General features: G+C 40.1%; 2 protein-coding genes across 2 annotated transcripts; one reads left to right on the top strand and one right to left on the bottom strand.

Annotated features, from left to right (window-relative positions):
• Window positions 1–3,522: 3,522 nt before the first annotated feature.
• Window positions 3,523–10,843, bottom strand: anxa5b (annexin A5b). The gene is made up of 13 exons (XM_076091440.1): window positions 10,727–10,843; window positions 10,375–10,417; window positions 7,341–7,425; window positions 6,895–6,989; window positions 6,621–6,734; window positions 6,385–6,475; window positions 5,974–6,053; window positions 5,421–5,471; window positions 4,822–4,915; window positions 4,635–4,730; window positions 4,469–4,527; window positions 4,074–4,196; window positions 3,523–3,942 (listed from the first exon to the last, which is right to left on the bottom strand). The coding sequence occupies exons 2-13, from the start codon at window positions 10,375–10,377 to the stop codon at window positions 3,880–3,882; spliced, it is 954 nt and encodes a 317-aa protein (XP_075947555.1). The 5' UTR covers window positions 10,378–10,417; window positions 10,727–10,843; the 3' UTR covers window positions 3,523–3,879.
• Window positions 10,844–16,323: 5,480 nt separating this feature from the next.
• On the top strand, window positions 16,324–21,372 carry uchl1 (ubiquitin carboxyl-terminal esterase L1 (ubiquitin thiolesterase)). Its single transcript, XM_076091930.1, has 8 exons — window positions 16,324–16,407; window positions 16,503–16,981; window positions 17,607–17,748; window positions 18,026–18,111; window positions 18,558–18,605; window positions 19,198–19,267; window positions 19,352–19,410; window positions 20,311–21,372. The coding sequence occupies exons 2-8, from the start codon at window positions 16,856–16,858 to the stop codon at window positions 20,392–20,394; spliced, it is 615 nt and encodes a 204-aa protein (XP_075948045.1). The 5' UTR covers window positions 16,324–16,407; window positions 16,503–16,855; the 3' UTR covers window positions 20,395–21,372.
• Window positions 21,373–22,822: the final 1,450 nt, after the last annotated feature.

Genomic DNA, 22,822 nt, shown 5'->3' with positions numbered 1-22,822 from the left:
GGGTTTTAGGAGCAGAAAGTCTGGAGTGCCTTCAGGAATTTGGATGTTTGGGATTCGTGACAGCTTCCACCACTAGATTACTCCCAAATCTACGGATTTGTGGTCACGACTTCATGTCAGGTTATGGAAGCAGCGGAGAAAATCCACTCTTTCATTTGGTAGGATTGACAGAAAACCATTCAGTGCTTTCTCAAGTGTTCCCTTCTCATGTCAAAGCAAGATGCAAAGATAAAGTTGGGTGATATAAACTATATCAGTGAACTGTAAAAAGAAAAGCTTCACTGCACCTTGAAATATATTCCTCAAGTGTCTGAAAAGCTGCTGGAGGGATGAAAACCATTCTTCATGAATATATTCCATCATTAAGTTCAGTTTTGTCAAACATATCACTCAAAATGAACCCACAGGTGCTCTGTTGGGTCACGATCTGATGACTGTAGCATAAGATTCACATCATTTCCATCCTGTCTCATCCTCACGGTGCATCTCACCATGTCATCCTTTTTCTCCTTTAAAATAGTTTAAAAAGACGTATTATCAGGCTTTGGCAGTGAAACAATGGCTTGCAGAAACTACCACGACAGTGTACAAAAACAAAATCTGAATAAGAAACTTGAAAAATCGGATGAAATTTTGAATCATCGCCCCTCTTATCTGGAAAGAAACGACACTCTTTTATTTTTTATTTTATAATTTTTTATTGAAAGACAAGAGACAATATTAGACAATACATAGACATAACAACAAGAGGATGACAAGAACAGTGGGATAAAAGCTAGCAAACATCATATAGTCAGTGTGTGTGTATATGTGTGTGTGTGTGCGTGCGTATGTGTGTGTGTGTGAGAATGTCCTTGAGCCTTTTGAAACAACACTCTGTCTTAACAACATAACTGGTTTTTGTGTGTTTCATGTAGTCTGAAGTTACGTCAAGCAGTCAGATCATATCTTCAATTGTTGAGTGTCTATATGACAATAATGACATAATCATGATCCCACTGGCATCAAGGAATTGACCGAAACTAAGTAAGTAAACTAAGGGGGAGTTGAAGAGAGTCTTTTTCCAAGCTTTGTCTGAGGGAAGGCCCTCAGTCTCATACAACATGTCTAATACTGACATGCTTCACTGCCACAGCAATAAATAGCTCTTTTTTCCATATATCTATACAGACCAGTGCCTCTCAACATGCATTCATCTTTTTAATTAGTCATTAGATCTTTTCCTCTGCTGAAACGCTTTAAGTGTCTCATATTAGATAAGATGTTAATTGTATCGTGTAACACAGCCGTATGGAAGCATCTGGATTTGTTGTTTCTATACTCTCTTATTCAGCAAACGGAAGCTTCTGATCTTGTGTTATTATTACTGAAGCTCAATCAGCGTCTGATGGGTTAAACCCAATGTCATGAACATAGGGCTGCAATTAACATTTATTTTCACTATCAATGATTAATTATTGTTTTTTGATTAATCAAGCAATTGCTTAGTCTATAAAATGGCAGAACATGGTGAAGCCACACATTCCTAGGCACCAAAAGTGCTTCATATTTCTTGTTTATTTCAACCAACAATCTAGAAACCAAAAGACATTTGTTTATTATAATATAAAACAAAGACAAGAGGAAAATTCTCAGATCCTCCGACTGAGAAGCTGAAACTACAGAAAGGTCTGGCCTTTTTTTGGCTTGAAAAATGAATTAAATGATAAATCACCTATGAAGATAGTTGCTGATTACATTGATGCAAAGAATCGACTAATTGTTTCAGCTCTTCATCAATGTTAATACACCAGCAGCTGTGTGCAGGAGGATAGCATCAGCTTTAGGCAGACAGCTTTTGCTTCTTTCACTGTACATTTTAACGTTAACGGTAGCAGCTCTAAGCTGTAGCCTACTGGAAAACAAAACTTCCCGGTCAACTTGAACTTGAACTGCAGTTAGTAGTTCAGAGCCTCAGTGGTGAAGAAGAGGAGGGGCTCTGGATGTCAGGAGGGGCTGGAGGGGGAAAAAAACATCAAAACACAACTCAACGCTCCACTAAGTACTTCAGATTTGACCTACAAAGCTGACCTGCCCACCCAGAAACACGCAGGGCAGCGAGGTGGGAGGAGTCAGAGGTATTGTTCTTCCTGTGGCTTGAGGTGGCCTGACCCCCACGCCCTGCTGTTCGGAGCTTGTTATTGGCTGCTTGTTTCTGTGGCAACAATCAAGTGCAACCGCTTCCGTGAAAAGAATAACAGAGGAGTAGTGTAACAGGACCTGTGACGACCCCTCCTTCAACCCACACAGAACAAAGCATCTTCCCCTGATGTCATTTTATGGCAACAGTTAAGGTTACCTGTTAACGCCAGCAGCTGTCGATTCAGTTAAAGTAAGTGCAGGTCAACCCAAGACGTTACACTGACGTCAACAGACAGCCAGATGAAAGATAGAAAGTGTCAGAGAAGAAATAATGACGAACTTCTTTCGGCACAATGAATGCAAGAAGAATGACGCAGAAGCAGCATTCAGTTTGTATGCAACATATCAACAAGCTGAATAGAATACTTGAGATCTGCTGCAGCTCTTTGTTCTTTTAGGGCTTAAAGCTCTCTCGTTTGCTTTGCATTTTATCGTCCACTTTATTTAGTTTTACTCTTGTAAAAATCCAAATTATATGTTTTATTTTATGTTTTTTCTTAATGCCTTCCTGTCTTTTATGAGTATGTGTGTGTGTGATCGTTCAGATGTTTCCCTTTTTACGCTCTACATCTCGTATCCATTCATGTAGGCATCAAATAGTACACACACACGCGTGTGTGTGTGTGTGTGTGTGTCCTTGAGTATTTAAAGGATCACATCATGATTAAATTATAAAACACATGGTTTCCAAGGCATGGGGATGTTTTTTTGTTCATTTTTTGTGTTTCAGGCTTTGAGCACAACAAACTAAATTACGTTAATCTTTGTTGTAATTGAGTGCAGAAATAAATAAACCAGAGCTATGGCATGTTTTATATTTACACTCTCAAGTAAAAGTCCTGGATTAGACATTTTACAAAAAGTATTATCATGAAAACATATTTAGTACAGAATGCTGCCTTTCAGAGAGCTGAATATTTGTTAATGCCGTCATATCAGCAGTATTTTTACTTTGCAGCTGGTCAAAGTGGATCTGATTATAATGGGCTTCATATGTTATTGAGAAGTTTAATCTGTAAAGTCTTCATTAGCAAAGTAAGCAACTACTGTTGCTCTCACATAAATGTAATGGAATAAAACAGTGTAACATAATAGTGTAAAAGGAGTATAAAGCTGTACAAATACCTTAAGACTGTACTGAAGCGTAGTACACTCAAGTATTTATCGCCTCTGTCTTCAACATGGGTGAATTTCTCTCTATTAAAGCGGCTCTATCTCTCTCTAGTGGCAATGGGAGGACAGTGCACGGTCAACAGAAATCAAACGGGTACTTGTAAAACATGTACTAGTACATGTGTACTGCAGGACAGGACTGGTACTGAGACAACAACACAGAGGCCCTTGTACTTCATCAGTTGAAATGTTTATTATTGCATATATTGTTTCTGCCATACAAAGTGCAAACAAAACAATTGTAGTCTCATGCTTTCACACTACAAATGAATGATATAATATTAGTCATATTGAAGATGTTAGTCGGCCAAAAGCTGCATTAAGTGTTAGCTACCTTTCAAAGACAATATTTGGAGTTTAAAAAAGACCTGATGGGCCGTCTCTCACGCACAAGAACGTTTTGTTGTTTTGGACTTTGTGTGTTATTTTCTTGTTTCAGTGAGTCGACGGCCCAAAAGAATAAAAGGCAGACTTAGAGAAGAGGCACTTCAGGTGTGGTTCCTGTTTCATCGCATGTGGCCCCGGTTACGCATCATCTCCACCACAGAGCAATAGAAGGGCCTTTCGGAAGTCGCCGCCGGTATCTCCCTGCAACAAACACACACAGAAATAAAGAAAAGGAAGAAACCGCTTCATAGGAGTATGAGAACTTATGTTCTGTAAATGTGTGTGTGGTGCAGTGTGTTTGTTTATTCATGTGTGCGTCAGTGTGTGTGTACCTTGATCATGGAAAACAGAGAGCAGGCAAACAACTTCCTGAACTCAGTTCTGATGTCCAACAAGTCCACCTCACTGCGCGTCACCATCACTCTGATCAGGGTGTTATCATCAGTTCCTGCACCCTGCAACAACAAACACACGATGACTGCGTGCCTCACGAATGGATAACGATCACTCTTTGAGAGCGGAGAACCAAAGCGGTAAAGTTACAGACCGGCCGGATAAACTACAAGCAGTTATTACCCTACTTCTACTTCTAATTCAATTCCCAATTCCAAAATGACGACAGCTATGGATTGCATTGTGCTGGTATTATAATGCGTTATTAAAACTACTGTTATAATGGTTAAACATAGCATTGATTACACTTTATCTACTATCTTTGTTGTCTCACCTTCATCGCATAGTACAGAGTCTCAGCAAAGTAGGATGGAACGCTCCTGGCACACTTCACTTTAAAAGAAAACCAGGACAGACGATTGAGAACGTGTCGTTATTATTCATTCAAAGTCGCCACCTCAAGAAGCGGGCAACAGAAGCAGCCTGCAGTAGTTTCGTACCGACGGCCAGAAGCAGATCTCTCAGGCCTCCGGATGTTTCCCTCTTGATGCTCTCCTCCATCTCGTATCCAGCCAACTTCATGTAGGCATCGAATACTGAAACGCACAGGTTCAGAATTAGTTTGGATATTATGTGAAGTTCCCAAAAAGATTTGAGAGGCTCTGTAACTGCAACTCTCAGACGAACCTTTCCTAAGATGTTCTGCACTCCGGTTTCCCAGGATGGTGACAAACGTTTGTTCATCAGTGCCGAACTTCTGCTCTCCAGCCTTGAAGAGGACCTGCGACCACAGAAACACACAGGACAGACTATCAGATAGAGAGACTATCAGTGATACTAATGACAGAAACAGCAACTGAACAAAATAAAGTAAAGTCTCGTCCGTACTGGGGATGGATCCCGTTCATACAGAAGTTATTCTAGAGCAGAAATCATTCGGCCAAGGAGCAGCAACATCTAGAAAAGAATTGATTATCTGCACAGAACCGCTTCACAGTGTCTTATCTGTCTGTCTTGTCTGTATTTATTATCTCTTTTAAATTCAACCAAGAGTTACTCGCTCCCTCCACAAGGAGGCTTCATAACGTTATTACAGATCAGCTGTGCAAACTGCAACATACGCACACACACAAATACACACACACACAAACACGTGTTCAAAGCCCAGCATTTAGATCCTATCCACAAAGCATGTGACAGTCACACCCTCAGACAAGAAAACAAGGACACCATTGATAGTGAAGAGCAGAAATATTTACTGATTAGCGATAAAACAACAGACTCACCTGAGCGTCACTCTCTACGTTTCCCCCCTGGATCCCCTTCTGCCTGTTCGCCTGAGGAGAGACAAAACATTTCTGTTAGAGAGGAGGAGAGACAAGGATAGAGGAGAGAAGATCAGGATAGAGGAGAGGAGATCAGGATAGAGGAGAGGAGACAAGATAAAAGGAGAGCAGGATAGAGGGTAGACAAGGGAAGAGGAGAGGACAGAAGAAGAGACAAGTACAGAGAAGAGGATAGGAGACACGGATTGAGAAAAGGATAGGAGACGAGAGAAGACAAGCATTGAGAAAAGGAGACGAGACGAGAGAAGACAAGGATAGAGGAGAGGAGATGAGACAAGGATAGAGCAAAGGAAAGGAGACGAGAGAAGACAAGGAAGAAGAGAGGAAAGGAGAGGAGATGAGATGAGGATAGAACAAAGGAAAGGAGATGAGAGAAGACAAGGATAGAGAAGATGAGACAAGGATAGAGAAGAAGAGAGGAAAGTAGAGGAGAGGAGACAAGGAGAGAGCAAAGGAGAGGAGACAAGGAGAGAGCAGAGAAGAGGAGATTTACCTGCAGCAGAATAACCAGAAGTCTCTTGAAGTGACCTGAGGTGTCACCAGATATATCTTCCTCCAGGTCGTCATCATACTCTGATAAACACAAGAAGCACACATGTTCAAGTTTTCTTTTAGACCTGATCTTTAAAAAGTTTTCCCAGTTTATTGTCACACTTTCTTTGTCTATCTTTAGAAAACATCTGCTCATCAGATTAATCTTTGACACATGCATCAAAACACAGAAATATATTAAATATTAACCAACACTTTCTATGCTTTCCTTTCTGTCTTTGTTCAGCACCTTGTAAACTGTCCCTCCTCCACATGCCGGTGTCCCTTTGTTTAGCACAAACTCAGCTCCGAGTCTATAGTTAAAGTTAAGCTACAATAAATAAAACATGCAGTATGTGTGTGTGAGTGTTACCTTTTCTATAAGCAGCGACGATTTCCTTCACCTGCTGAGGCGTTCTGGAGGCGAGGATCTCCACGAGGACCTTCTCGTCGGTTCCTGCGCCCTACAGGTCGAAAGAGGGAAGCGGTCCGATGAAGCGACAGTTGAGTTTCCAGCTCCTCAGACTGCGAACGTGCATGTTTCTAACCGTACTCAGAAACTCTCCATCTACAGCACGTAAGAGCCTTTATCTCATCCGCAGCACTTACCTTGATGGCGTTGCGGAGCGACGACACGTCATAAGCGAGGGGGGCGGTCATCAGTCCCACAATCAGGGTCTCAAATTTTCCCCCCAGCTCTCCCTTCAGGTCATCTATCAGATCCTGTCATGAGGATACAACATGTGCTTTAATTAGATTAAATTATGTTCATACCATCAACATGGTTGTACCTCAAAGTATACAGTAGTTTGTTTGAAGGATACAGAGGCCGTTTTTTTATATGTGTGTTAATGTGGTTTAACAGCTGTTAAGGTAGTCCAACCTTTCCAAATAGAGTTTTGTAGGCGGTCTTGATCTGCTGCCTCTGGGCGTTGCTGCGAGCCACCAACAGCTGCAAGATGGCATCCTCATCGGTCCCTATACGACAACAAGCACCATGGTTACCCAGCCAAGCACACGTATTACAGAACAACGAATATGCTCAGTCGAGGCGGACTCTTGATCACAATTATTTCACCCACATAATCACAGATTTCAGTCGAGGTCAGTAGATGTTTTTTTTTCCCCCCTCACAGTGACTCAAGTTGGGTCTCTGCTGTTGTGTTTATGACTCACTGCTGTCTGGGTGGAGTTCCACCCAGACAGCAGTGAGTACTACAGAAAGGAACTCCCAAAAAAAGGCTCTCTCATTGGTGCGTTGGAGTTGTACTACTGACTGACACCCCGCCTTCGACGTATCAGATGACACAGTGCAGATGTGCATCTTACCCAGCCCCTTCATGGCCTTGTACAGAACCTCAGCATCTGTAGTGGCATTGAAGTTTAGACTGGCTTTGACGGTTCCTTTGCCGGCCTGCAACGTGGAAGAGAAGGACAGAGGAGGATTATTCTGATGTAGGTTTTCCAAAGTTTCAAATAAATTATTTCTCTTTGAAGCACAGCTGATATCGAAATAGACACTTGTACTGATTTATTGCACCTCTATAGTTCAGGTCTAAATACATTCAAATGTTCTTTCAACGGCAACATCTTCTTCTTCTTGTTTTGAGTAATAAAAAACAATAAATAACTCCTTCGTTAATGTACCCAGTGGCTTCCAACACGACGTAGATGTGAAATGAGAAGAAGTCTCTTCATGTGAGATACTGGAGCAGCAACAATATTTATGCATTAATGTGTCTGTAAACAAGCGGGTACTTCAGAAGAGAAACTTATTTATCAAAAGAAACATCTTTCCGCTGTGGTTTCATATCAGAGATAAACCTTGCAGGCCCCACTTAAATCTATCTGGTACAAGGTTCATTTCCTGGAAGTGCTCACCACCTCGGCACAAAGGACAGACAAACATCATGTCCTGTGTTTTTTGATTCTAGTTTCATGCTTACATTCATACATATTAACTCAGATTCCTTATATGCATAACTTTATCAAAGAATGTTCCCCTTTACAACATGGCAGAACATTCTTAATCAAGCTCTAGATTTATGCTTACAACAGATTTAAGATTACGCATCTCAGATTCATAATTATCAACATTCATGAGTACATAGTGTACATTTAAATCGCTGTCTCTGATTTGTTGTTTGCATACTGTGCGCTCATTAGAGACTGTCAGACGCACGTGATGAACTTAATGACTTACAGACGTCATAAAACACATGCAGATGTGCACACAAGCTCTCACATCGCCCTCCGTTTCATGAACAGCATGTTCTCCAGAGATTCGAATATAATGGATTATCAGGCTAATCATTTCTCTGAATGTGGAAAAAGTGTTTCAGACAGACAGACCGATCGGTACTGAGGACAGGGAGAATGTGATAAGGTGGAAAAACATTAACTTTAATATCGATTTCAGTAATAGAGGCTTCTCTCTGTAATAAAGCTGCACTCATTTCAGGCACTCCCTAAAACTGTTAAACATTAACAATAAGATAGCCAAGCGGTGGCTTCTTTTTTCAGGGGGAGGGATGTTTAGAGGGGAAAACCGCGGGAATGTCTCTGGAATTCTGACCCTGGAAATCTGGAGTAAAAAAAAAAAAAGTTGTAGCACGTCCAAAAACAAGTCGCTGTTAACAACCAGGATTCTGTCTTCTGCTGCAGGAAGGAACGCCAAAATGTCCACGAGCTCTCCTTCCTCACAAACACACTCATCACCACAAGCTCAACAAAATCGAATCAACATGCAGCCAAACAATGAGATATTTAGATCAGCAACACAACACATTTCTACTGGAAATTTCTAGACGCAGTTTTAGCTCCTATAGCGAGTGATACGTTGTGTGGAGCGAGCTCAGACATGACCCGATGTCCGATGGAGGTATGTTGAGCCACCATATGTAAACCCAGGCTGTCACAACTGGTAACTCACTGGTATTTAAAGCACACACAGTGACGACAAACAATCCACAATACATGCAGCCCTGCTTGTATGAAGGGAGGTCATATTGTCAAATAATGCATTTTACTATTAACTGTACAATTACTGTGTACATTGAGCTTGAATATATATATACACATAAATATATAAAAGTGGAAAATAATATTTTTAGATTCAAGTGTCCTTAACTTTGACAATTTTCCAGCCAAAACAACTAAATACAAACAGTGATGACGGACTTTTCAGTGAAGTATATAGAAGTATCATCGTGTGTCTAGGAGTTAAACTTTTGAATTGAACAATATTTGCATACTCATAGAATCAGAATTTTTCAACGAAGAAGAAGAAGATGTTAATTGGACTTTTTTTGTGGAAAAACCATATGAGACACAAGTTATTGGTTTTGGGTGGGGAGGCTAAAGTTCTGACTGCAGCCCAAAGCCCATTCCTTCCTACTGAAGACTTTAAAAAAACTTCACCAATATATATCAGCACTTTGAAAAAGACATAATGAGTTCCTATAACCAGCTGGGTGCTGTTGTTTTGAGCACATTTGACTAAAACTGGAGTAAATATTGTATTTCTTGGGCACTTGGGTGTGCACAGTATGTGGGACTGACTCATAATAAACTACAATGCCCATGATCATGTCAGGAATACTCTCTATCGGGCTATTGTTAATGATCAGATCAATATATTGTTGCTTTTGGTCTGTTATGATCAGTCTCATCCTCAAATTGGACACAAGTCAAAGAAAGACACATGAAAACTGACTTTCTGAGGCGACGTTGGGTTTATAGCCCCACACTAAACTGTCTGCAGAGAGCAGCAGTGTTACATCATCACAGCTGATTATGATCATGTTTTTATATATTTTTATGGTAAGATAACACTCCACCGTGACAGAAGAAAAAGAGTTTCCCCTTTCAGAGAGTAAGGTTGGCTTTAAACTTCAGCCTAGATGTGGAAATGGGTGTATTTAAAACAGAGGGAGGAGGAGAGACCGAGAGACCCACCCGGGTGGAATAGAGCCCACATGAGTCATACAATAAACTTCCCAACTTCCCCAAATGGAACCTCTACAAGTATTAACACACACACACAACTTGATAAACTGCCATCAGCAAAAGTGTTCATTTGACAACTTCTAGCTTAGTGTGAACTTATTGTTATCTTACATTTTATCAACAGTGAATTCATGTTAACAACCTACTTTTAGATTAAAAATAATCTCAGTATTACATAATGTTGATAAAAGTGGGCGTTGTCTTGGAGTCCATAGGGTAAAAACATTGTATGCCTCACATATTTGCATAAATAACGGATTTTGTGTTATTGTAATCATCCTTTTAATATAAAATGTGCCTAATGTGTTTCTTTAAATTCACAGCTATAAAAGTATGTAAAGTAAACATGACTCACCATTTTGTCAGTCTTGGATATTTATTCTGCGGAAGAAGAAGATCTGTTGGAGAGGAAAAACGGTATTTAGCGACGGAATATATACCAAACTCTCTCTCTCTCTGAGAACCAGATGTATTTACTTTGAACATCTGCAATTCACTTCTTATTCTGGTTATTTAACGGTGTCTGAGTGCCATCTCTTCTCGGTTTTAGTGTCGCCGAGCTATCAAACTTCCGCAGACCTGTCTCTCTTGTGTCTGCAGGTAGACCCAGACTGTCCCCGCTTACCTGTCTGGTGCTGCTGAACTTTTATCTGGAAGGTAAAGCGAGTAAATACAAATAATAAATAAACTGCTCCGGTGAAACTTACCGCTGAGTAGCAGCAGTCAGATGAAGCTCGGAGAGCAGAAAGATACACCCGGCTGAGAGAGAAGAGAGGAAGAGAAGAAGGGCTGAGGCCAGAATCCCACTCGAGTAAACTCTCTGGTGCGCGCGCGTGAGTGTGCGCATGTGTGGGCCACACCCCGGTGCACGTGGACTCTGGTACAGGCCATAGCCCTGCTCCTGAAGCACTGTGGGAAATGTTGTTTCAGTGTCCAGAAGAGAAACTGTTTTTATTTAATTTCGTATATTTCATAATGGCGGCAGAATAAACAGAGGTTTGATCCTCTCAGATACTATATGAGAAGTAAGGCTGCAGTACCACCGTGTACAAATACTCTATTACAAGTCATGATTTCAAACTAAAAAGTACAAAATTATTAGCATCACAATGTGCCTTAATTACCAAATGTAAAAGGACTCATCATACAGAGTGGTCCAATGTCGGAATAATATATAGCCTATAATACCACTGGATTATAAAGATATGTAAGCATCACTAATGTAGCAGCTGGTAAAGGTGGGGTTAAATTTGGGCTACTTTGTGTGTGGCTTAATAACATTAAGTCCATATTTATTAATCGATTAAGTATTAATAATCTGCCAAATTACTAGTGACTAAAGTTATCAAATAAATGTAGTAAAGTAGAAGTATAAAGCAACGTAAAATGGAAATACTCAGGTTAGGTACCTCAAAAGTGTACTGAAGCACAGTACTTGAGTGAATGTACTTCCACCACTGGCTGTATTCGATATATTAACAGAAAGCCTGTGTGTGAATAACACCTGACAGATGACAAAATGAAAAGGTTTCCATGTAGATATTAATAATTTTGTTGCAACTTCTGCCTCAATGTTAACTTTTAAAGTTGCTAAACATTAAATTCAGAGCATATATATTGCCTCTCAATGCATTCACGCTTCAAAAATCATATTCCTCTTTTTATTTGTATGTATTGTCAACATTGTGTGGATCAAGGAAGAAATGTACACATTGCAAAATAAAACTAATTCTATATTTTTGTTGTACATGCTACCAAATGGAAGACTTTCTAATATTCAAACATGACAAAAGCGCACCTTCTGTTTAGTTAAAGCTGTATTGATTTATTTTTTGCCACCTGGGCAGCGAAACAATAGCTGAAAACACAATAATGTCATTACAATCTAATGAAGTTAACATGTTAGCAGACAGATGCCTATCTACACATGCAGCAGACACAGAGCAACATTTGCATTCACTTGGAGTCGTTTCTCTGGTTGCCTGACGCATTCATACAAAGATTGTAAAACTCCCCATAGAAAAAGGGGAAACTGCAAAGTTGAGCCATCATATCCGTGAGAGTGACACCTTTCACATTACACATAGTCAATTCAATCCATTGTCAATATTAAACTATTTATTAGTGCAGCTGTAAGGTGAGTACACATCAGAGCTATGAGCTGACAGATGGCAGGAAAGTCTGTTTACAATTTGCTCACGCCCACAAGTTAAAGACTATAAACAGATAATACACCATAATAATAATAATAATACACCGCTGTCCTCACTGTCTCATAGTGAAAACATCCAAGTGATACAGCTGTTTAACAGATTGTACTGAGGGTTTAATTAATAAAGCATGATCCATCATGTAACATATACACTGAAAATAAAGAAACTGATCAGTTGCTCAAATGTGTGCTTGTTTCAGTTTTGTCCATTTCATTTCCTTTGTGTAGGTTGAGGAACAATCACAGTTACTGGACACAAGCAGCATTTCTCAGACACTTTATTATACGGGTATCATACATTTAAGTAATGCATTACACGATTATGATTTAATGCATGAATGAATGCAGGCTCTATAATTAATTCCTCTCAATTAACAAATTAATGGTAATTCAGTTACTTTATACATTAATTGATTTACGACCAAATTAGCTGGAATCCAGTTACATAAAAAGTAATTTCAGACCCATGCATTTCCTCAGCCTCCCTGAAAGTGCATCACATATTCTCACTGAAATATGAAGCTTTTTTTAATATCAAACTGGTTGCAAACATTTACATGTTGCCGTGTGACCCAATGGTATTAATTATTAATATTTATAGATATTTCTATGAGAATAAGTATTGTTCTGCTTTCAGAGAGGCTGAGAAAATACATGGGTCTGAAATTAATTTTTATGTAACTGAAATCCAGCTGGTCACATATAAATTACTGTAAGAAACTGTGAATTACCATTCCTTAATTACTTTGTTAATGGAGAGAAATTCATAACACAGCCTACAATAATTCATGCATTCATCACCAGTCATGCTTTAGTAAAGCATATGATTTGCACCACTAGTATGAGTGTCTTAAGACATCTGGAGCTGAACTTTAACTAAATTATTAATCTATAACTGACACCAATAACTCATAAAGATAATAATGCGTTATTAATTTATAGACAACAACTAAAGAAACTAGAAGACAACAGGTTTTGACATCAGGTGGACACTGACACCAATCTGATTCAATGCCACAGGATGTAGTGAATGAAGAACGTTAGCTTAGTTATCTTATGGATCTGATTGTTTCTGCTTTGAATGATGTTCATTCTGTTGGCATTTGTGGAATCTGCATGTCAATGAATCACGAAGTAAACCGGACTGATAAGTGCAGATCAATTCTAACAAAGACTTAACATACACAGAGAGACAGAGAGACAGAGAGAGTGAGAGAGAGAGAAAGAGAGAAAGAGTGAGAGAGAGAAAGAGAGAGACAGAGAGAAAGAAACAGAAAGAGAGAGAAAGTAACAGAAAGAGAGAGAAAGAAACAGAAAGAGAGAGAGAGAAACAGAAAGAGAGAGAAAGTAACAGAAAGTAACAGAAAGAGAGAGAGAGAAACAGAAAGAGAGAGAAAGTAACAGAAAGAGAGAGAAAGTAACAGAAAAAGAGAGAAAGAAACAGAAAGAGAGAGAGAGAAAGAGAGCGAGAGAGAGAGAGAGAGGGGGAGATTGTTACTGAGCGGAGGCCAGTGCCTTGCTAAAGGGCCTCTTAGTGGCTAACAATTGTATCTCATGGTCTTCATATCACATGATGAAAATAATCTCTCTTCTGGGTCATAGTGTATCGTCACCTTCTGTATCCGCAGCATTGTGATTGTTCAAGTAACAACCAGAGAAACAGAACTAACTGCATGCGGATTGAGACAAAGAGACGAAAGTACACCACAATGCTCCATCCCCAACCTGGAGGTACACCGTACACCTCCACAAATTAGGAGATAGGCACGCTGGTGTGCACAGGAAACTGAGGTAAAAGGTCAAAATTTGATTATTCTTGTTCCTTTTATTGCATATGGGAGAGGAGAAGTGAAACTGAACTGATTTTGTTCTGTTGTCCACAAGTGAATTTTTGGTTTTCCTTATCTTGTGAGGATCACAACCACCACACATGAGCTGCTTTCACCAGGCGTTCAAAAACATTCTGTGATCGGAATGAATGACGACAGCCATCAAGTGTCTACCCGATGGCAGTCATCTACAGTCAATCTACCCGATGGAGTAGATTTAAGAGTAAAGATCTTGACCGTACAGCAACAAATCTGAAAGCAGTTTTGTATCCAGGGTTCAACTGAATATGCTGTGAGCTGCTGAGTATCCAAATTTATCAGTTTCCTCTGTTCAACATTCCATGTAATCAGAGAAAACAAAAAATAGATAGGTTGGAGTTCTTGCCTCTCTTGTCTTCTTACACAGACATTTTATACAGACCGCTGCCTCATGCATGTCCACATTTTTTTAGTTTGGAAAGTAAAAAACCCATTGCATAAAGTCTAGAGAAAAAACAAAAGATCAGCCTATTTAGTTCAATATATTTATTCTAAAGCAATAAATATGATCTAAAAAGAAAAAAAAAATGACCACCAAAAACATACAATTGTCTTACCTGTAAAAAAACTAATATATAAATAACTTTTTGCATAGAAATACATCTCTATGTTCTTCCATGTGTTCTATCATTATCGATACAAACTCGGTCCAGACATTTTTCACAGAATGTACTTAATCTCCTTCCATGTTGGTAGGTGCAAGTGCCTTATACGAGAACAAATGTAATGCAGTATTATCTTTATATTGGATGGTAAAAACATACCTGCCCCTGTGTGACTCCCCCGTCAATGCTGTGGAGTCCTTCTGCTTCCTGGGCTCCACCATAACCCAGGACCTCAAGTGGGACCCTAACATCAGCTCCATCACCAAGAAGGCTCAGCAGAGGATGTACTTCCTGAGGCAGCTGAAGAAGTTCAACCTGCCAAAGACAATGATTGGTGCACTTCTCAGCCATCATTGAGTCCATCCTGCTGAGAGGGTGAATGGCTGCAATCTGCCGTCCCTCCACGACTTGTGTGCTTCCAGGACCCTGAAGCGAATAAGAAAGATTGTAGCCGACCCCTCTCACCCTGGACATAAACTGTTCACCTCACGCCACAAGAACAGTTTCTTCCTGTCTGCAGTTGGGTTCATCAACAAAGTCCATGACCCCCACTGACTCTGACTCTTACATCCTCAAGACACTCCCTTGCACATCCTTTCTATGTTTCTATATTTAAATACACATGCTACTTTTACAATATACTTGTTTTAAAGTACTGTTATCTGTTTGTTTGTGTAACATATTTTATTGTAAATGTTAATATGTTTCTATTTTTAAATGATGTCTTGACTATTGCACTGTGTTCATTGTTTATTGTTATGCACCATTCACCAAGTTAAAATTCCTTGTATGTGTAACGTACTTGGCAAATAAACGGTTCTGATTCTGATTCTGAACATAAATACCTTGTGTTACCAGTGATGGAGGAAGTTCTCAGATCTTTTACTTCACTAAAAGTAACAATACCAAAGTGTAAAAACCCTCTGTTACAAGTACTCTAAAATCCTGCATTCAAATTAAAAGTATATCTGTATATGTAACTAAAACTAGGGACTAATGTTGTCAAATAAATGCAGAATAAAATGGAAACACTGAAGTACCTAAATATGGCACTAAAGTAGGCCTACAGTACTTGCGAAAATGTACTTGTTAGAATGTATTTACACAGTTCATTATCAGTTGTTTTAGTTCGAATGTGGACATTCATGCAGCCATATGGGCTCACAATATTATATTATCATAGAATATGGCCTGAATGATTAACATGTGATCTGTGCACTCCACACCACTACAGTTATCAATAAAATAGATGACAAACAATATTTAAATTTAACTCGTTGGCCAGAACCATTGTTGATGGGGAGTGATTAGGGTTGTACATCTTTGCTTCTAGAAAGAGCGTGGTTTGACCAGAGTGATCTCACATTTAGCGGTGTAATCTAACTTGTTTTTTTTAATGAAGAAGGAAATATCTCATCTGGGATGTAACTACATAATTAGATATGTAGCAACAAAAACCTAGCATTTAAAATCCCTTTGATATTTCTCAGAAGGCCTTTTAAATATGGAACATCACCAGTTATTTGATCGAGGACACCCCCCTGTCTGCCGGTAAGTGGTATGACCGGCAGCATAAAATATGGGCACGCGCTGTGACTTCAACTGACGACTACAAACCGGCAAGGAAAGCACACACACAACACGCGGAGTCACGCCGAAACACTGCAAAAATGGAGTGGACCCCAATGGAGATCAACCCCGAGGTGGGAGGGGAATAACTCTTGTTTGTTAACTTTTTAACACCGTAACGTTTTCAAACCGCAAACTCACCTGTGGCCTCTTGTTTATGTCGTTTCAGATGCTGAACAAGGTGAGAAACGGTTAAGCTAACTAAGCAATGGCGACGTGTTGGTAACGATAATTGCTTGACTCTACTGTCAGGTAAGTTTTAGAGTAGCTAGCTAGATATGAGTGGCAGTTAAACCGTTAAAACCGGTAAAAAAAAAGACCCCATGCCCTGCGGCAGCATCATCCCCAGCCCAGTGTCTAGTGTCTAGGCTAAAGGGTGTGGCCCTGCTGGACCAACACAACGCAGCATCCTTCAGCACCCTAAGGAGTGGAGGCATCATTTATATATCAAGACCTCAGCTGTTTCCACATGCATTTAGGTCGTGTTTTTGTTTATTGTCCTGTCTTGTGTGTTTTCAGATAATGAGCAAGCTAGGCGTGGGTGAAAGCTGGTGCTTCGTTGACGTGCTGGGTCTGGAGGGGGAGCAACTCTCTGCCGTCCCTAAACCATGCTGTGCCTTGATGCTGCTCTTCCCACTGACACAACAGGTACAATAACGGGTTTAATGGCGGTGGAGACCACTTCCTGGAAATGAAATGGAAGGGTGGGGTGAGCCGCTGATGCAGGCTGTCTCGGGTGGGGTTAGATTGAGGTGCAGGGAGGGCATGGCTGCAGAGGGAGTAAGAGCTCTATTGTTATGTGAGCGGTAGAATAGGGGGAGGCTGGGATGGAAGCAAGGATAACAATATAAGGTCCAGTTATCCTGTTAAACTTAGACTGTATCATTCTCATATGTGCTTGTATTGTGAGCCTGGGATCCAGACCACATCCCCAGGGTCAACAGCCAAAATAAAGCAACAACTAACAATGAATTTAATCTACAATATATCAGATGATTGTGAAAAATGTCCGTCACAGTTCCCAAGAGGTCACAATGACGTCTTCCAATGCCTCGTTAAATTTACCATAATATATTTTTGCTTTATTAATGACATGAGTTATAAGTTGTCAACATTTCTATATTTTGGTTGATTGCCGTTTCCAATGTTGACCGTATCCACGCAAACATTTAAAGTGACATAACTGACTGCGCACTGTGTTCATGTGGGCAGTTGATCATGACGAAGCTCAATCTGACAACCATGACCGTGCTCTTATCCGTGTGTGTTGCAGCATGAGTCTTTTAGGGAGCAGCAGGCAGACAAGGTTGCTGGAGGCTCTGAGGTTTATTTCCTGAAGCAGACGGCAGCCAATTCCTGTGGGACTATCGCCCTGCTGCATGCTGTGGCCAACAACAAAAGCAAAATGACATTTGGTGAGTGTGGATCAAACGAGCACTGGTACCATAATAAGTACAGTTGGCCTGTAGCAATGACGCAGCAGTTTCTATTCAGTGCCGAGATATCTTGCTGTCGTTATTTCAAATTACAATCTGTGGCTGAAAAATTGGACCATAACAAGTGCTTCAGACAACTTGCACTGATGATTGGCGATGTAGTTATTTAGTCTGGCAGGTTGTGATTTAGGATATTTTAATGTGAGTGAATGGCATATTAATTACTGATTACCTTTTAATGTTTGGGTCTTTTCAGATAGTGGCTCTGCCCTGAAGAAGTTTCTAGATGAGACTGCAAACATGTCTGCTGACGACCGTGCCAAACATCTGGAGAAGAACCAGGTAAGAAGCTGTTTTATGTTGATTGATCTTTAAAGAAAGGAGATTCAGCTGTTCCATAAAGTGGGAAAACAAATCAGCAAAGGCTAAAATATCTTTTATGTCTGTTTTTATGAGATTTAATTGTCTATGAGCTAATGATCTGAGGCTGTATATGGTTACTGTCTTATATAGAATTATAAGTGATAGATGACATTTTAAATAAGAACTTCAAATTTAATGCCATTACATTTAAAAACTGATATAAACACCTCATTTCTGTACTTTTTGTTATGCATAACCTACACGTTTTGTTTTACCCACTTGGGGGCACCACACACCACTAAATCTATGTCACTCTAACGGACCCTTGGTAGCTGATTACAGAATTCACTATTAAGAATATGTCGTCACACCTGATTTTGTTTTAGCAGTATTAAACTGACATGTTCTGACTTTTTCTTCTCCAGGCGATCTGGGAGGTTCACAATGAGGTTGCAGTGCAGGGCCAGTGTAGGGTAAGATGCTTAACCACAATATCAACTGCTAATGGCTTTCATCACATTCCCCTTTCTGATACTAGATGGAAGTATGTCAGCCCACATTTGATTCAATCATATGAGACTCCAGTCTGCAGTGTATTTCCAAACACTTAAGTATAAATCTGAGAGTTACAATGATTAATTACCAGACAAAAAAAGTTCAGTTTCACCTTTCTGTTCGTCTATATGCACAGTCTTTTTCTCCTGATGGCCCATGTGTGAGCTCTCTCTCTTGTTAGTGGAGTCGGTTAAAAACTAGCGTCGTTGAATTGATTTCTGTTCCATGTGGCAATGCCAGTTCACCAAAGCTGGGCAGCCTCCGACCGGCATCCAACCCTGGTCGAGAGAAGGTTCATGAAAGAGAGTCAGTTGATGCGCGTTCACTCATTCAAATAGATCCTGATGTGGGTTTGACCTGCATCCCTGTTGTTCTGAAAGGGGAATCAGAGAGATGAGAGACGTTGTAATTGTATGTGAACCAGTTACCTTTCAATTTGTCTTTTCTGAAGCCTTTTTGTATCACAGTATTTACTCTGAATATTAATTCTTCCCGCCTGAACTTTCGCAGCCTGAAGCCGATAAAGTGAACTTCCACTTTATCGCCTTTGTCAATGCAAATGGCCAACTTTACGAATTTGGTAAGCGCGTCGACTCATTGTGTACATTCCTGTATGTGTTGCCATGCTGTGGATTCTTATCTTATAATCTTATTTGTTCCTAAGATGGGAGAATGAATGGACCAGTGATGCACGGAGCTACCAAAGAGGAGTCATTCATAACGGTAGGTAAAACTATGGTTATTCTTTCACAGCTGGTGTCCATTCTGTCAATGTTGAAATAGGATTGTTGGCCAAGTTTCTTTCGGTCTGTGATGAGTCATGGTGGTATGAACTGGAAAAGGGAGTGGCCGTTCCCAAGTGTCTTGATTCAATCAATAAACTTGGCTCATGCACACTCTCTACTCTCAAATCTCCAATAGGGATCATAAAGGATATTTAGAACTTAAGCAATGTTATGTTTCACCTTATACTTGAACCGCCACTGTAAGCCGTGAACATCAGGTCTGTTTGTTAGATATTAGATTCATAACTTAAGCTGTCTAGGAAGAGCATAAGGAAGATGACTATGATAAAACGAAATGCGTTTCGTCCCAGTATACGGATATGCTATGGAAGTCATGGAGGGTCAGGTCTGTAGGATTGTCACATCAAACTACCACAAGAGGGCTCTACATGCATTACTGATGAAATATTGCATTAAATGTTGTGATAAACTACTATCCTGAAGTAAGATTACATTGATTAATTCACAAGTCCACTGTGTGAGTGGGCAATGTTGGCCGAAATCAAATGATCATGTAATCGTTTTGACCAAATGTTGATATAAATGTTACAGTATTTTGTGCACTACTTAAGGTGCTACTGTGTGTATATACAAGCTATATGAATACAGCCACATTTTAACAAGCCTCATATTACAGTATTGATATTTTAATGCTATAGTATACTAGGGAGTATACAACATTTAGCCGAGTAACCTCAGATGTCAGAAATGTAGTAAAGTTAAAAAGTGCAGTATTTCTAGTTTTACGTACAGTGGATCAAACGTAAGTTAATGTAACTTAATAAAAGTTTTACACAGTAAATTTACTTTCTTCTTTCTCCTTTTCATACATGCCCAGGATGCAGCCAAAGTGTGCCGTGGATTCATGGAGAGGGAGCAAGGCGAGGTCCGTTTCTCCGCGGTGGCTCTTTGTCACAGTTAGATATTCGGTAGGAAACCAAAATGTCCTGAAGCATTCTCATGGCAAACACAATGAGCAGGCACCCAGAAACAACCTGTGAACCCACACATCTGCAGACACTATGCACTATAAAGCACACATTGTTGCCACATACTGTTCTTTCATCTCATGAACAAAGCACACATGAACACAAACTCTCCATCAAACCCTTTTGTTCTGCTGACACAAACTGATATAAGCTTGTCTGTTTTATGCGATATCATTCAGCAATAGGAAAACATGAGGTCAGATCTCGCCACTGCTTGTGTGCATTTGTCTGTTTTGCAGATTTTTTTTTTTTTTTTTTTTGTTTTTTTGTATCTTTGTCAAAAACCTGATGCTTAAATACCTTTTGTGACAATAAATAGAATACAGAAGGGTGAGAAGGAAAAGGCCGAAAACTTGTGTGGAGACATGTTTTTCCCACGACGCCTTCAGTTGCTGTGTGGTTTGAGTTTATAAGGATCTGACATTCCTCAGAACAGCCCAAATGTGTCCGTAGGAATAATTTAACCATTGTTCGGAGAATACACACAACCTTTTGAGTGGTGGTCTTTTTGGAAAAACTGACATTTTCTTTGAGAAGTTTGAATTTTAAAGTGCAAGATGATAGTTTTGGATTTCAGTAGTTTGTTTTCAGAAATGAATACAGTTGAAATATGTCTGCACTTTTTTTTTTTTTTTATGACGATGGATTTTCACTTCATCTACAAATAGTCAAAATACACTATTAGTGTGCAAGTTAAACACAGCAAATACAAGATGTCCAAACACGATACGGACCGTTTAAAATACAGTGCTGCTCTATGTTGGGTTGTTGTCGTGCAGTGCAGGGTGATGGTACTGTATGTCTAGGCTGTGCACTAATTGTTTACCTTTATGCACCTTTCAAATACTATGTTGCTGTAGTTCTGTTGGTGAAGCAGCTGTGGGAATTCAATAAAGCAACCATTAGACTTACATGTGTCTGCTGGTGTCTTTCTGGCTCTTGCTTTAAAACTGACTCGTCTATAGCCCTCACTTGACTCTCTTTTCCCCCCCCCCCCCCCCCCCCAAACACCAGTCTGCTATTTAGCCGACTGCCCATTCATTCTTCTGTCACATGAGGTGATGAAGTGGTTGATGTCCTGTGGCTCTCACAGTTTGGGGCTCATCCTGTAAAGGGATGAAACGGGAGGTGTGGGACCACAGAGTTGTCGATAGATTGTGTGGTCAGTCCACTCATCACTGTGGATATCGACGCAATACCTTTTTTATCTGTGTTGCATAACAGCAGGTACAGTGTATTGACTTAAATGACAGGATTCTGTTTAGATAAAGGCATAGATGTATACCAAAATCCCGTGCACGCATTTATTATCAACAGCACTGATTACTGACGACTGCCAAACCATTCTTTGGTCAGTCTGTGAAATACAGTTAGTAAGAGTTTAGGCATACTTCTTTGTTATAGTAACTTAAAGGCAGGGCTGTGGCTATACTTGAGGTCAGTAAGGCCATTTTGGTGGGTTTTAGCATCCTGTTGGAGTTAACATTATGCTCTGAGGTATGTGCATTTTGTAGATATTTCTATCTATAGACTCTTTATTTTAAATGTATCCACTTAAAGGTCAACCAATTATTATTTCTCCACAAGAAAAAGAGTAAATAGATATTGTGTTTCCTTAAGTACCTGCCAGCTACAGAGCACACTACTGAAGCTGCCATCTATAGATGGCAGCTTCTTTACATTTTGCCCAGGTTTACTGTGTTAGTTTGTGGTAATTTGATTAAACAATTATTTGTAGGAATATGTACCACAATATCAACTGAAATAAAAGTATTAACAACAAATAACGTTATTTAATTTACTAAATTAACAACGTCCCTATAGGGTCTGAAGGCCCCAGGGTAGATTTTTGTCTTTGGTAATCCAGCAGCCCTGGGACTAATTAATTTAACAATTAACTAAGCAAATAAAATGTGGAAACATTAAATAATTCTGACTTTTTTGGTGCATGTGAAATGTCTTTGTGGACTTACTTTCATGGACTCAAACAGACCTCACAGCTCCCCCATCCTTCTCTCTCTATTGCTTTCTATCTCTCTCGACCTCCCCCGCATAGATTCCTGCCTGCGCGTTCACGTCTAAACAAAATGCGCGGCGGCAGCCTCGCGTAGTTAGGCTGCCTACAAGAATCATTATTTTTAGCGCGTGGCTCGTGTTGCAGTGACGGGGTCGCGAGAAGCTCCCCCCCCCCCCCCCCCCCCCCCCTCCGACACCTCAGTTTGAGCAGGACTCGCGGGGAGAGCACGAGAGAGCTACGCAACGCACTGCCTGGTGTGTGGAGTTGCGGGGCGGTCGACGGTAGAAAGCGAGGAGGAGGATAACAACGGACTTTACGGAGCGGGGAGGGGAGAACCACAAACG

Source organism: Anarhichas minor, unplaced genomic scaffold, assembly GCF_050575085.1.
Source record: "Anarhichas minor isolate MPS153535 unplaced genomic scaffold, ASM5057508v1 ptg000014l, whole genome shotgun sequence".
Classification (NCBI taxonomy): Eukaryota; Metazoa; Chordata; class Actinopteri; order Perciformes; family Anarhichadidae; genus Anarhichas; species Anarhichas minor.
Note: the sequence above shows the minus strand (reverse complement) of the source record. Positions and strands in the feature narration are given on the sequence as shown.

Bases quoted from the DNA above. Each gene is read 5' to 3' on its own strand.
- anxa5b (XM_076091440.1), bottom strand. The intron at 6,054-6,384 runs GTAACACTCACA...TGTGTTTATCAG, and splicing joins CGTCGCTGCTTATAGAAAAG to AGTATGATGACGACCTGGAG. The intron at 4,197-4,468 runs GTGAGACAACAA...TTGTTGTTGCAG, and splicing joins CTCTGTACTATGCGATGAAG to GGTGCAGGAACTGATGATAA.
- uchl1 (XM_076091930.1), top strand. From the start codon at position 16,856: ATGAGCAAGCTAGGCGTGGGTGAAAGCTGGTGCTTCGTTGACGTGCTG. The intron at 17,749-18,025 runs GTGAGTGTGGAT...GGGTCTTTTCAG, and splicing joins CAAAAGCAAAATGACATTTG to ATAGTGGCTCTGCCCTGAAG. The intron at 18,606-19,197 runs GTAAGATGCTTA...GAACTTTCGCAG, and splicing joins CAGTGCAGGGCCAGTGTAGG to CCTGAAGCCGATAAAGTGAA.